The sequence below is a fragment of the Bos javanicus genome, chromosome 12, assembly GCF_032452875.1.
Source record: "Bos javanicus breed banteng chromosome 12, ARS-OSU_banteng_1.0, whole genome shotgun sequence".
Lineage (NCBI taxonomy): Eukaryota > Metazoa > Chordata > Mammalia > Artiodactyla > Bovidae > Bos > Bos javanicus.
This window is the reverse complement of record NC_083879.1, coordinates 72,079,705-72,095,466: the sequence shown is the minus strand read 5'-3', so window position 1 is coordinate 72,095,466 and position 15,762 is coordinate 72,079,705. Positions and strand designations below refer to the sequence as shown.

General features: G+C 39.7%; 1 protein-coding gene across 2 annotated transcripts in view; it reads right to left on the bottom strand.

Moving 5' to 3' along the window:
• LOC133258050 (ATP-binding cassette sub-family C member 4-like) overlaps positions 1 to 15,762 on the bottom strand; it is a 334,436-nt gene that overhangs the window by 203,555 nt on the left and 115,119 nt on the right. The window contains exons 24-26 of one of the 2 annotated variants that reach the window (XM_061434386.1): positions 12,632 to 12,732; positions 11,359 to 11,550; positions 2,051 to 2,206 (exon numbers count right to left, since the gene is read on the bottom strand). The exons of the other annotated variant lie outside the window; for it this stretch is intronic. Coding sequence (XP_061290370.1) covers positions 2,051 to 2,206; positions 11,359 to 11,550; positions 12,632 to 12,732 — 449 coding nt within the window. The remainder of the gene's footprint in view (positions 1 to 2,050; positions 2,207 to 11,358; positions 11,551 to 12,631; positions 12,733 to 15,762) is intronic. 2 annotated transcript variants of the gene reach the window in all.

Genomic DNA, 15,762 nt, shown 5'->3' with positions numbered 1-15,762 from the left:
ATGTCCAAGTTGGGTTTAGAAAAAGCAGAGGAACCAGAGATCAAATTGCCAACATTCGCTGGATTGCAAAGGAATTCCAGAAAAACATCTACCTCTGTTTATTGACTATACTAAAACCTTTGACTGTGTGATCATAACAAATTGTGGAAAACTCTTAAAGAGATGGGAATACCAGGCCATCTTACTTGTCTCTTAAGAAACCTGTATGCAGGTCGAGAAGCAACAGTTAGAACACTGCATGGAACAAATGACTGGTTTAGGATTGAGAAAGGAGTACAACAAGGCTGTTTATTGTCACCCTGTTTATTTAACTCATATGCTGAGAATGTCATGAGAAATGCCAGGATGGATGCGTTTCAGCTGGAATCAAGACTGACAGGAGAAACATCAACAACTTCAGATATTTGGGTGATACCACTCTAATGGCAGAAAGAGAAGAGTAACTAAAGAACCTCTTGATGAGGGTGAAGGAGAAGAGTGAAAAGGCCAGCTTAAAACTAAATATTAATAAAACTAAGATCATGACTTCCAGCCCCATCACTTCATGGCCTATAGAAAGGGAAAAGGTGGAGGCAGTGACAGATTTCCTCTTATTGGACTCTAAAATCACTGTGGATGGTGACTACAGCCATGAAATTAGAGAATGACTGCTTCTTGGCAAGAAAGCTATGGCAAATCTGGACGGTGTGTTAAAAAGCAAAGGCATCACTTTGCAGACAAAGGTCTGTCTAGTCAAAGTTATGGTCTTTCCAGTGGTCATGTATGGTTGTCAGAGCTGTACCATAAAGAAAGCAGAGCACCAAAGAATTGATGCTTTTGAACTTTGGTGTTGGAGAAGACGCTTGAGAGTCCTATGGACTGCAAGGAGATCAAACCAGTCAATCTTAGAAGAATCACCCCTGAATACTCATTGGAAGGACTGATGCTGAAGCTGACCTCCAATACTTTGGTCACCTGATGCAAACAGCTGACTCATTGGAAAAGACCCTGATGCTGGGAAAGAGTGAAAGCAGAAGAGGGCAACAGAGGGTGAGATGGCTGAATGGCATCACCATATGAAATGGACATGAACTTGGGCAAACTCTGGGAGATGGTGAGGTCCATGGGGTCGCGAAGAGTCACACACAACTGGGCAACTGAACAACAACATTATATATACCTGGAGGATGGTAATTGCTCAGTAAATAGTCACTAAAGTATGTTGAGTGGATAAACCACTAGGAAAGACAGGAGCTTCTCTGTGCATATAATTCAATTTCCAACACACTCTCTGAAAGGCATATTTCTTTAAGAAGCAGAAGAAAGGAAAACAGAATCAGAGCTGAGGGAGAGATGGTCAATTCAATGCTCCGCCATCACAGCAGCCATACATTGGGTCTCAGTGTGAAGCACTCTATACCAGGCACTGACCTATTTTGCCCTCAGAACAGCTCAAAGGGTTGGTATTGTTAGCTTCCTTGTAAGACAGAGAAAACTGAGGAGCACAGACATGGAATTCCAAGTCCCTTTCTCTTCCTCACTATTCTGTACTGACTGCCTGGAGAAAATTATTTATTAATGGCTGATTTGTCAAAGTCTCCCATAGTATCCATACACTTTGCAATTCTCAAAGCCCCACAGTTTCACAGAACACCCTCCAGGGACATAATCAACTTTGAAAACATGTCTTCATTTCCTACAGCAAAGGTCTATCTGGAAGACACTTAAAATTTGCATTTCCCTATAGGAACCTCTCCAGCACTAAACAAACAATTTATCCTTTTGTTCTCAGAATTATGTGGTTATGAGTGGATAAAATTGTGGAACCTGAGGAAGTCTGAGACCAGAAATCCATCTCAGTAAATTATTAAATCACATGCACACAAAACTAATGAATAAACAAAGAAACAAAACCTACTATATGATGAAAGTATCTGTTGAAAATACCTGCTGCTAAAAATATGCTCTACTAGGGGTAAAATGGATTAACCCTTTCATTTAATTTGAAAAAAATAAAAATAAAAAATAAGTAAACTTAGGTGGCTTATGAAAAGAACATGTGAGTGCATACCTGAGGTGCAACTGACATTTTCTTCCTTAAATCATGAAGTCCAATATTGGTTGTCCAGATCTCATCTATCCAAATACCACCTTCAGGTTCTGACAATCTAAAAAGTGCAGCGATGAGGGAACTTTTTCCAGCCCCTGTTCTTCCTACAATGCCAAGCTGTAAAGAGGTCCAGGAGAGAGTAAAAATTAACAAAATGCAACAAACCTGGGAGAAATGCTGGTTATTGATGATGAATTTTAAAAGTTCTATATAAAGAGTAGTCTATAAGTTTCTCAGTCACGCACTGTTGACATTATGGGCCAGATAATGCATTCTTGGGGGAAGAGGGCTTGTCCTGTGTATTGTAGGATGTTTAGCAGTAGCCTTGAACTCGACCCACTAGATACCAGTAGCACCCCCTAAATAAACTGTGGCAACCAAAAATTTCAGACACTGACAACTGCCCCCTGGTTGAGAGCCCCCTAGTCCCAAGAAGAGTTAAAAATGACAATCTACTGGCAGTGAAAGGCCAGCGATCTCCTAAGTGGTCCATAAGAAGTCAGCCTTTAAATTAGCTTTATTCCTACAGCCTGGAGAATTATGTGACTAATTTTATGGAGATATCAACAAGTAAAGTCAGCAGTATTATACATAAGCAAGTATTCACTTTTTCAAGGGCCTATTATTTAAGAAGAATTATTCTTTAGTAGAAAAACTAAAAAACTTCCTAATATTAAATATCTTAATTATATCTTGAAAGGAAATATCTTAAAATTATAAAATGCAGATCTCAGTGTCTTATAAGACAGAGGACAGTAGACAAAATGCACATAATAAAGTCAACATCAACACAACATTTGCTACTTATATGGGACCTTCCACTGGAGCAGTTCAAAAGTTCAAAAAGTTCAAAATTTTATAAACAAACTAATACTTGCAATTGCACCTTGGAAAGATACATGTCAAGTGTCAGTCTAGTCATTAAAACAAAAGCAGAGAGAAATTCAGTGCACCAATGGTAAGATTGGGGTTTTTCTGGTGGCTCAGTTGTAAAGAACACACCTGTCAATGCAGGAGACTCAGGTTTGATCCCTGAGTATGGAAGATCTCCCAGAAAATGAAATAGCAACCCACTCCAGTGGGTTCTTGCCTGGAGAATTTCATGGACAGAAGAGCCTGGCAGGCTATAATCCATGGGGTCACAATGGAGTTGGACAAGACTGAATGACGAATATGCATCAGTGCAGGAGACATGGGTTCAATCCCTAATCCGGGAAGACCCCACATGCTACAGAGCAACTAAGAAGGTGCACCACAACTACTGAAGCCCACACGCCCTAGACCCGGAAGCCACAGCAAGAGAAGCCACCGCAGTGAGAAGCCTGTGCACAGCAACTAGAGAGCTGCTCACTGCAACTAGTGACCCCTCATTCATTCTAACTAGAGAAAAAACTAGAGCAGCAACAAAGACCTAGCCCAGCCAAAAACAAATAAAAAATATTATTTTGTAAAAAATTATGTTTATACTATGTTGTAGTTTACTTACTGCACAATAGCATTATGTATGAAAAACAATATTTATACTTTAATTTTCAAATACTGACTGCTAAAAGGATGCTAACCATCATCTAAGCCTTTATTGGGTAGTAACAGTAAAAAACACTGATCACAGATCAGAAAAACAAATATAATAATAATAAAATGGCTTGAAATATTGTGAGAATTACCAAACGGTGACAGAGACATGAAGTTAGCAAATACTGTAGGGAAAATGGTGCCAATGTACTTGTTCAACACTGAGTTGTCATAAGTGTTCAGTTTGCTTAAAAAAAAAAAAAAGCAGCATTATCTGTGAAGCACAATAAAAATATGTGTCTGTCTGTCTGGGTGTTCTCATACGTAAATCAACACACATTAAGACACAGGTGACAACTGTATCAATGAGAATGTGTGTATGTTCCCACGTTATCAGCTCTACTGAAACTGATCCATCTGTGCAAATGGGAACATTTGTAGACTTTGGATAAATGGGTGAGATATGTAGGGGCATTGAGGGCTGTTCATGACCACAGGACTGTGAGCTCCAAACTCCAGTGAGGAGAATAATAAGAAACAAGGGACTTCACAGGCAGTCCAGTGGTTAAGATTCTGAGCTTCCACTGCAGGGAACATGGGTTCAGTCCCTAGTAGGGAACTAAGATTCCACATGCTGTGTGGCCACACATCCCCTCCAACAAAGGCAAAAAAAAAAAAAAAAGGAAAACCTGGCTCTGGCTATTTCTACAGTTAAATCATTAAACCTATTAACATAGTCTGAATGTCTTATCTGGGTCACCAAGTGTTTTACCAATTCCACACGGAAAGTGTCACCAGTATCAGTAAGTTTACATTCCTAACACCAAAGACACTTGGAAAACATCTTATTTTAGCTGCTTTGTAACAGTTCCTTTCTGTTTTTACTACCACTTGGATCAGAATGGGAAGTGTAAGACAGGGAGTCAGGAGCTGTTGTGTCTTCAGCAAGATGTCATGGGAAAATGATTCCATTTTTTAAAAATTAAACTGATGTCCAATAAAATGAAGCTATAAATCCCAGGTTTGTGAATGTGCAGGGAACCAGGACAGGGTTCATCTCTGACGACCACACCAACTTGTTAGACACTTGTTCCTGGGTCTTTCTTCACACACCAAACTCGAAATGATCAACATATAATGCCCCACACAAAACAGCCACTTCCTCTGACTTATCCACTCTACTTTCCCAGACTCACTGGTACAACTGTCCACCTTCCTTCCAGCTTTCCCTGAGTCCGGCATGCTGCCAAGCCCTGAAAACTCTACTCTTGCAATGTTTCATGGCTCAAACCCTCATTTTAAGGCCCACATGCAGCACCTGAGTGTCAGGATGCATTATCTTTTAAAAAACAAAATAAAACAAACTCTTTTCTTAATCATAATCAGTGCAAATGAATTTGAAAAGTAAATAAAGACAAGATATACCCTAGAAGTCTATAGGGTAAAAAAAGTCTTAAGATAAAACCAATCTTAAGATGTTGATGTTTTTATTTTCCAGACTTGTGTTATGTATTCTTAAAGATACAAATTCACATATTTAAACAAAATAGGATTAGTATGAACATACTGTTATAATGTATCTTCATTTAGAATTTCATAAAAATATTTATTTTATTTTTTATTATTTTTTTAAGTTTTATTTTATTTTTAAACTTTACAATTGTATTGGTTTTGCCAAATATAGAAATGAATCTGCCACAGGTATACATGTGTTCCCCATCCTGAACCCTCCTCCCTCAATGGATTAAAGATAATCTCTTTAACAAGTGGTGCTGGGAAAACTGGTCAACCACTTGTAAAAGAATGAAACTAGAGCACTTTCTAACACCATACACAAAAATAAACTCAAAATGGATTAAAGATCTAAACCTAAGACCAGAAACTATAAAACTCCTAGAGGAGAACATAGGCAAAACACTCTCTGACATACATCAGAGCAGGATTCTCTATGACCCACCTCCTAGAATATTGGAAATAAAAGCAAAAATAAACAAATGGGACCTAATTAAACTTAAAAGCTTCTGCACAACAAAGGAAACTATAAGCAAGGTGAAAAGACAGCCTTCAGAATGGGAGAAAATAATAGCAAATGAAGCAACTGACAAACAACTAATCTCAAAAATATACAAGCAACTCCTATAGCTCAATTCCAGAAAAATAAATGACCCAATCAAAAAATGGGCCAAAGAACTAAATAGACATCTCTCCAAAAAATATTTATTTTAAATGGCTACATAGTATTACAGTATATGTGGTCATTTATTTAACAAACTCCTACTGGTAGATATTTAGCCAATCTCCAATATTTTGCTATCATAAATAACTCTGTGTCAAATATCCTTGAAGCTAAATCTTTGCAAACAATCTGAATTATTTTCTTCAGATAAATTCTTAGATGTGGAATTGCTGAGAATAAGGTATGTACATTTTAAAAGAAAGCTGTTAAGTATTGCCAACCTAGTCCTCCAGAAAAATGATACTGTTTTCAACTTCCACCTGTTTCCCTGCACATTCACAAACCTGGGTGTTATAGCTTTGTTTTAACTGACATCAGTTTGATTCTGAAAAGTGGAGTCAATTTCCCAGAACATCTTACTGGAAACACAATAGCTCCTGGCTCCCTGACCCTCACACCTGCCCACTAGTGTCCATGTGCTCTCACTTCTCAGATTAAACCCCCGAAGGTTGGCTCTGTGTCACTCCACCCCAGGACATCTCTTCTACAAAACTGTCCCCACCGACCTCTCCATCCTTCATGTACATGAGTCAGCTTCCTTGGCATCACTAGGTAGTTGTGAGGGTCAAATGTAAAAATGTGTGTTACACACCTGGTAGTTCTTTTCCCTGAATGCCCTGCAGGTGCCTGGTTCTTCACTCACTGGATCAGGGCATAGTGCCTTGGAAGGTGAGACCAACTCCCAGAAGGCCTTTCACATGCATTTCCACCTGCTGAAGTCCTGACCACACATCATTAAGTCTGTCTCACATGACTGATACTTCAGAAATGCTCTCCCTGTACCCTATGTATGCTTATCCCAATACTAACAGATGTTGTATTACCTTTTCCTAAACTTCTATAAAAATTCTGACCACCTTCTAGCTTACAAAACTAATATAGCCATTTTCTTGTTTCTTCAACTGGCCTGTATATGTTGACAGCAGGATCTGTACTAGATTTTACTTTTTCTTATTTGTATTCCCTGTGGAGCCCTGAGACAAAGAAGCTTCTGCAGGAAGCTGAGATTTTTAATCAGGCCAGAGAAATTTATGGAAAATCTATCACCATATTATTTAGACATATGATAAGTTGGACAAAGAGAAATATGGCAGATGGATCCTACAGCCATAAATACAACTTCAAATGCCCAACACCTTATTCTTGTAGGACAGACAACAACTTTCACCATGTAAGTGTTTATAGTCATTTTATACAGTATAAAAACTACAACCATCACTGGTCAAGCATTTACTCTGACCCCTGTGCTGGGTGCTTTACATGTCTTATCTTGTTTAAGTCATACAACAACCCTACAGGTTAGGTGCTATCAATTCCATTTTTCCAAAAGAAGACTGAGGCTTAATTAGTCTGCCTGAAATTTCAGAGTCCATTAAGTCATAGGATGAGACTCAAACCCACATCTGTCGGCCTCTTTTCCATTCTGCTGATGAACTCCTTAAACCTGGATGGTCTGGTATCTTATCATGTCTCTGTATAGCTAGAACAGAGAAAGTGGGGAGAGGTGTACCTGCAGTTAAAGGAACAGGCCTACCATAGAGATCCTTTGGCCAGAGAGTTGAAGCATGATGTGGACATGGGTACATATAACATGGTGAGTGGGACAAGAGGGATGACATCACTGAGGAGAGAGAGTACGTGAGGTCAGGTGGGCTGGGTCTCAGCAGGAAGAACCAGCACCCCAGGCGGGCTGGAAGAGAAACCTGCAGCTAAGTGGGGCAATGGTTCTCCAGGAGACAAACCAAACAGACCTCCTGCCCTGCTTGGGGAGCAAGACTCATTTTTGATCCCATCAGGTGGTGAAAGAGCCACACATACACTGTTGTACAGGGCTGTCTCTGACTCCAGGTCCAGACAGGGCTGAGCCTGTGGGAAATCCCTCCAGCCCCTGAAGAAGGCTGGTGTGGGGAAGGACAGACAGCAGGATGAAAACTGCCCGTGATGAAGACAGACTCCACTGAGAGGATGCAAAAAAATGCAGTGGAATCACACAGAGTTGAATTATAAAGTATAAGTGCAATTTGCAGAATATGAAAATAAGTAAATCTATAGGGGAAGTGGCACAGAACTTTCTAGAGCTTCATGCTCAGTCATATCAGGGACTTGGGTAACTCTTGAGTTCAATTTTAACCTGTCAAAGGATGCTTAATAGAAATCACAGGTTATCATTCATCAGAAATGCCTATGGGAGAGAGAAAGGAATTTACCAGAAGGTCTTGTTCAAATAAGTGAAAAGGTCTGGATGGGCCTGAGACTCTGCATTTCTAGAAAGCTCCAGGAGATATAGGAGCTGCTGGCCCTGACACCACAGTCTGAGTCACAAGGAATTAGAAAGCCAACAAGGGAACTGGGATAATCTGGGAGTGAGGAGAGGGGTTGCTGAGGAGATACTATGTAAAAAAGGAGAAAATGTAGGAAACTAATATTTTTGCACATTACAGCAAGGTCTAGTAAGCATCTCTAAAAGTGTATTATAGAAGTAAGAACTCTGAGCAAGAAAAAATAACCAAAGCCATTCTATCTGGAGATTTGGAAAAATGTTTTAAAATGTCCCAGAACTCTAAAATCATTAAATCAACCACAAAACCATCTAAATGAAAATTGCAACCAGTGTTCAGAATCTAACCGGGAAGATTAAGGTGCTATTTACCTCATTTGGGGTCTTTATTTTTACTTGTTATTTTTTCCATGAATTAGAATTCTATGTAGTACCTACTATATTCTCCTATTGACTCTAACTTTCAGGAATCAGGACAGCAGAGGAAACAATGGAAAGAGAATAAAGCCCCATTTCTGCTGGGCGGGCTCACTCCCACATCCCCTGCAGCAGCCTCTTTCAATCAAACTCAACACCAAAGGGGTGACCCAGAGTGACGGGGTGGTACAGGTTAGCAGAAGAGGGAACCTGGGATGTTCACAGGTGGAATAGAATCACTTCCTGAACACACTGTATGGATATCATTTCCAAACATAGAAATGAAGCTAACATTAAGCCAGAAGGGGACGACAGAGGATGAAATGGTTGGATGCCATCATCAACTTGAAGGACATGAGTATGAGCAAGCTCTGGGAGTTGGTAATGGACAGGGAGGCCTGGTGCTGCAGTCCATGGGGTCACAAAGATTTGGACACAACTGAATGACTGAACTGATCTGTGATACTGGGAATAGACCAAGTCAGAGATCAAAAGCCAAGCTACCACAGTTATTAATTCAGTTTCCAAACTCAATTTGCCCTGAAACATTTTGGATTCTCAATAATCCTATGATTTGCAGTTTTTAAGAAGGAAGAATAGAATCTATTATGTTCATAAGTTATACTGCAGAGTTTCTTAAATAATTCCTATTTTATGGCTTTGGGGAAAATTAAGACAAGTGCAAATTAACAGTCACATTTACAACAGGAAATCTGACAGACACATTGTCTGAGAGTAAGCTAACATCACCTACAGTGCTCTCAGGGACAGGATTGTATCAAGAGCTGTGATTAATGTTTTCCCAACAAAACAGTCCTCAGCTTCTTCCTGAACTACGATGGAACTGGAAATAATTATGAGTCACCTTTAGTGCCGCAACTAACTGAAGCTGCTCCCTGGGTATCCTTTTGGCAATAAGTTGAATATATATTTTCATGTTACAAGAGTATCATTCTTTAAATTACAGGTATAGTCCACTAGGGGATTGTGGTGTAAAGAGTTAAAGAGCAGTTCTTTCAGTTGTTCATGTACTTGTCTTGTGTGTATGTTCTGGTTACTGGCTGCTCACACCTGTGTGTTACTCACCCTTGCAGACAGCAGTTCCTCAGCACCCTCTCTAAGCCCTGCAGAATGCCACTTTCTAGGCAACAAAGATGAAAATAAGATGCTCCTTGATTTTAAGAAGCCTCAAGTTACTGTGAGATACAGACCTCAAATTACAAAGCACGGCACAGATGCTATCTTACATTTTAATTATGATAAACTTCACACAACATAAAATTTAACTACTTAGCTGTTTCTAAGTGGGTGGTTTAATGTTCACTACAGTCACATGGTGTGCAACCAAGCTCAAGAATTTTTTTTTCATCATAAAACTGAAATTCTATAACCATTAAACAAACAACTACCCATTGCCACTCCCCAAGTCCCTGGAGACCACCATCCTACTTCCTGTCTTCCTGAATTTGACCACTCTGTGTCAAATTCATAGAATTTCATCACCTCACAAAAGCAGAATCAGAGTATTTGTTCCTTTTGTGTCTGACATTTAGCAAGATGTTGTCAAGGTTTAGCCATAGGTCAGCATTTTCCTCCTTTTAAACATTGGATATTTCATTGTAAGGATTAGTTCCTTCCAACTTTTGGTTGCTTTGAACCTAGTTGTCCTGTGAATGCTACCTTCAAAGAGTATATAAGACGCTAAGGAAGAACTGAGAGTCTCAAAGATGCATTAGAGTCGCCTCAGAAAATGAGGAGACTTTCACCATCCAGATGACAGAGGGGAAGGTCTCTGAGGCAGAGGGCAGACTGCACACTGGAAGCTGGGGGGATGTGGTGCTTTGGGAGAACCAACAAGCAACCTGAGTGTAGCAGTGTGTGTAAGTCAGGAGACATTCTGGCAGCAGCGGGAGGTGGGGAAGAGCTTCCTATCAACTTGTCTGCTCTGGTTTATTCTTTTCTTCAAGACTCTGCCCTGTTCCAGGCCAAGAACCTCAAGTTGAGTATAAAGGAACATCACAGCAGACATGGACACTGGCTGGTTCAGGTCACAAGTCTCTCTGCCATCTCCCATGTGGATCTTCCTTGCTCTGTTCAATTTGCTTTAGACTTTGAGCAAATCTCTAGGTCCTGCCTCCATCACAGGCCCTGGTTCCTCACCCCTGACTGAGTCATGATTCTGGGCTCTACTCTAGTAACAACGAGCTCACCCCCTGGCCCCTGCTGGAGTGGACTTGGGGCTGTGCTCTGGTTCCAGCAGCAGCATTCCCAGCTCAGTAAGGATCAGATCTGTGCTAAAGAAAGATTCAGTCTGTTGGGGGAGGGCAGGGGGATGGCAGCTCAGCATGGATGTATAGGAGGACAAGTCTACAGAAAAGACCAAGTGACAGGAGCAGGTTCCAAACAGAGGGCACCGTGGGAGGAAGAGAAGATTTTAGAAATACAAAGAAGAAACGATGGAAAGGAGATACTGGAGAATTAGGGACAGGGAGCTAGGACTGACTTCCCAGACTTTGTATGAATAATCAGGTGTCACATATATTTTAACACACCCAGTGTCCTGGGTCAGGTTAAAATTGAGCCCAGGAGCCCAGGGCCCACCAGCCACCATGAGGGAGCTCACAGTGCAGGGGATAAGAAATGCTTGTATCCCATTCCACGGTCAGTTTCCAAGAAAGATTCACCTACATATCACTGATTAAATCTGCATCCATGAGGTACAAAGAGCCCTGCCCCCACCCCCAACACACTGAAAAGGAAACCAAGAGCAGATGTGGTACTAAAACTTTAGCTGGATTTTAGAGGCAAATGGCTTAAACTAACCTTTTCTCTTGGGTCAGTGGGTGCTCTCAGTTTCTTCAATACCAGAGGCCCATCCAAGCTGTACCTGAAGTTAATATGATAAAAGTCAATCTCTCCTCCATGGGGCCAGGATGGCGGTGGATGAAACTCAAGTTCCCAGGGTGCTTCTTTCTCAAGGTCTGTATATTTAATCCCCCTTTCTACTGAAATCATCTGAAACACATATGACATCACATGAGTTAATATCAGAGTCTTGTTTATGGATGTTCAGAGACTGTAAATGAGACATTTTGCTTTTTTTATCTTTATATCTGATTTTATATGGTTCAGAATATCCTAGGTCTTAGCATCCACAAAGGACAGAAACAGGAGTTTCATGAGGCCTTGGATGATTTGCAAATTTGTTTGTCATCTTCAATACTTTTACTTACAGCCACTTCCTTCAACTTTACATTAACACCAAAAGAATTAGATAAATGAATGGTAAGATTTTACTGATCTACTTTTCACACCTGAATGAAAAACAAGAGCATTTTGTCAAAGAATAGAATATTTATGGACACCAATCAGTAATGTGTGGCTATAGAAGGGCCATGTGTTATAGATAACAGAACTGGATGGTCATCAAACCTCCATTTAATTATTAATCATTTTATATTCTATTAGAAGAGAGAAGTGGAAAGATTACATTTTTATTGTTTTTCTCCCTTTAGGAGAAGCTGCAAATATTCAGAAGTCCATAATTTACATATTGACCAAGGCCTCCTAAACAACTGTAACTCCATATCTTTGAGAGCATTTTCTGAGAGGGAGTTTATCCTACCAGAAAGAAGGGGCACCAGAAAATTCAGGTGTTCAACACACACAAGAATAAATGATAAAATGGGGGAGGGGCAGAAGAAGGGAGCATATTAATTAAATAAACCTCAAAAAACTGAATTCTTTATTTTACAAAATATGAGGAATAACCTATTAAGAAACAAAGATAAACAAGCTTCTAAGAAATTAGCTTCTCTCCAGGATTTCAGAACCTCCCTCCTATAGAGACATTCATTGTATTTGAGGACAGCTTGTGATGAATATAAAACCTTCTGACATAGCATACCTAAGACTGAGAAAAGATATATATTTTTTAAATTTTACATTAACTTTAAGCAGATGAAGAAGAATGTTAAAAAACTTTGTTAAGTACGATGTAAAAATAATAGTTTTACTGTTCTACATAAGAATTGCTTTTATGCCATTTAACAGCAAGGAGACTTGAAAATGCTAAGAATGGAAAGATAGTCATCACCATATTCTCCACTTCGGCACTTTGCCTGACGCACCACTGGAACATCCTCGTGAGTGTGAGGGTGAGAGACAGGACCAGGCCAACCTGCCCAGGATTCAAACCTAAGTGAGGAAGAAGAGGAATAAAGTCAGTCTCCTTCTCAACCCCTCACACAGTTCCTTCTGTCACTTTACAAAGAAGATTCCTTTATTTTTATGAGTTTTACAGGAGTATAGTTGATTTACAAAGCTGTGTTAGTTTCAGGTGTACAGTAATGTGAATTAGCACTCTCTCTCTCTCTCTCTCTCTCTCTATATATATATATATATATATACTGAAAAGACTCCTTTATAACATTTAAATCATTTGCATGTAGTTATACTATTACTCATAATATTACTTCTCATTACTGAGATAATAATACAGTTATTATTAAATAATAATACATTAAATACATTAAATAATACATTAAATAATACAGTTATTATTAAAAAAAACCCACCATGAGGACTTCCCTGGTGGTCCACTAACTAAGAATCCAAGCTTCCCACCATGGGGCTTAGGTTTGATCACTGGTCAGGGAACTAGATTCCACATTCCACAACTGAGAGCTCACATGCTGAAACTAACGTCCTGCCTGTCACAACTGATACTGAAGATCCTGCATGTCCCAACTAAGACCCAGTGGAGCCAAATGAGAAAGTAAATTTTAAAAATATTATGAATTTAGGAAGTATTAAAAATATTGTTGTTTTTCAGTCACTAAGTTGTATCTGACTCTTTGCAATGCCATGAATTGCAGCACACCAGGCTTCCCCGTCCTTCACAACCCCCCGGGGCTTGCTCAAACTCATGTCCATCAAGTTGGTGATGCCATCCAACCATTTCATCCTCTGACATCCCCTTATCCTCCTGCCCTTAGTCTTTCCCAGCATCAGGGTTTCTAAAAAGTTGGCTCTTTGTGTCAGGCAGCCAAAGTATTGGAGCTTCAGCTTAAGCATCAGTTCTTCCAATGAATATTCAGGACTGATTTCCTTTAGGATTGACTGCTTTGATCTCCTTGCAGTCCAAAGGACTCTGAAGAGTCTTCTGTAGCACCACAATTAAAAAGCACCAATTCTTCTTTCTATTAGTGGGATATTTTATTACTATAGACTCTCAGTCTCTTCACTTTCTGCCATTAGAATGGAATCATCTGTATATTTAGGGTTATTGATATTTCTCCTGGCAATTGTGATTCCAGCTTGTGAGTCATCCAGCCTGGTATTACACATAATGTATTCTGCATATAAGTTAAATAAGTAGGGTAACGATATACAGCCTTGTCATACTTCTTTCCAATTTTGAACCAGTCCATTGTTCCATGTCTGGTACTGACTGTTGCTTTTCACCTGAATACAGGTTTCTCAGGAAACAGGTAAAGTGGTATGGCATTCCTATCTCTTTCAGAATTTTCAACAGTTTGTACTGATCCACACAATCAAAGGCTTTTGTGTAGCCAATGAAGCAGATGTTTTCCTGGAATTCTCTTGCTTTCTGTATGATCCATCAAATATTGGCAGTTTGTTCTCTGGTTCCTTTGCCTTTTATAAACCTAGCCTGTACATCTCAAAGTTTCTAGTTCATGTACCGTTGAAGCCTTGCTTGAATGATTTTGAGCATAACCTTACTAGCATGAGAAATAAGTGCAATTTTATGGTAGCCTGAACATTCTTTGGCATTGCTCATCCAGGGGATTGGAATGAAAACTGACCTTTTCCAGTCCTGTGGCCACTGCTGAGTTTTCCAAATTTGCTGATATATTGAGTGCAGCACTTCAACAACATCACCTTTTAGGATTTGAAATAACTCAGCTGGAATTCCATCACCTCCACTAGCTTTGTTCATAGCAATGCTTCCAAAGGCCCACTTGACTTCACACTCCAAGAAGTCTGGCTCTAGGTGAGTGACCACACCATCATGGTCATCCGGATCATTAAGATCGTTTCTGTACAGTTTTCCTGTGTATTATTGCCAACTCTTCCTAGTCTCTTCTGATTCTCGTAGGTCCTTACGATTTCTGTCATTTATGCTATTATTTCCAACTATATTGCGATACACTTTATAGTACTATATAGGTGAGGGTCATGTCATTATTCAAGGTCATTCCTGGTGGCTCAGTTCGTAAAGAATCATCCTGCAATGCAGGAGACCCAGGTCAATCCCCGGGTCAGTAAGATCCCCTGGAGAAGCAAATGACAACCCAATCCAGTATTCTTGCCTGGAAAACTCCATGGACAGATAAGCCTGGCAGGCAACAGTTCATGGGGTCACAAAGAGTCAGACACAACTGAGTGACTTTCACTTTCACATGTCATTATTCAGATTTTTGTTCTTATGGTTCCAATTTTCATTGTATAATTTCACTTTCTACATCCAATGTAGTTGCAGTTGCAACCACAAAAACAAGGCAATGGGTTCTAAGAGCCAGTGCTTTTAAATCTAAAGTATTACTCTCATTGTTCCATTATCAAAGACTGTGATTCGGGGTTATTACTATGGAATAGTTAGGGAAGGTGAATTCATGCCATGCACCCCAACAGCTGCTCATCTGGTACCCACACAGCAGTGAGGACACCATTCTTTGATACAGAGACTCTTTCTCTGCCCAGTACCCCAGACACCTACAACCAAGAGATCTAAGTAGCCCTAAAGTTAGACCTAAACCCTAAGCTGAACACAAAGCTTAATAGTACATTTGGTTCTCTCCATCCATGTACAGGACACTACCTGGAATGTTCAGAAGGTCAGCTGACTACAGTTGCATGGACCTCAACCAATTTAAAAAGAGATAAAAAGATAAAAGTTCTCAACAAAGACCTATAGTAAATAAACAGACAAACAAACCACCCAAAGTAATCTACAGATTCAGTGAAATCCCTATCAAACTACCAATGGCATTTTTCACAGAATTAGAACAAAAACTTTTACATTTTGTATGGAAACACAAAATACCATGAAAAGCCAAAGCAATCTTGAGAAAAACAAAGTAGAAACTTGAAGCTGGGTAGAATCAGGCTCCTTGTCTTCAGACTATACTGCAAAGCTACAGTAACTGAGACAATATGCTACTGGCACCAAAAACAGAAATATAGATCAATGGAACAAGATGG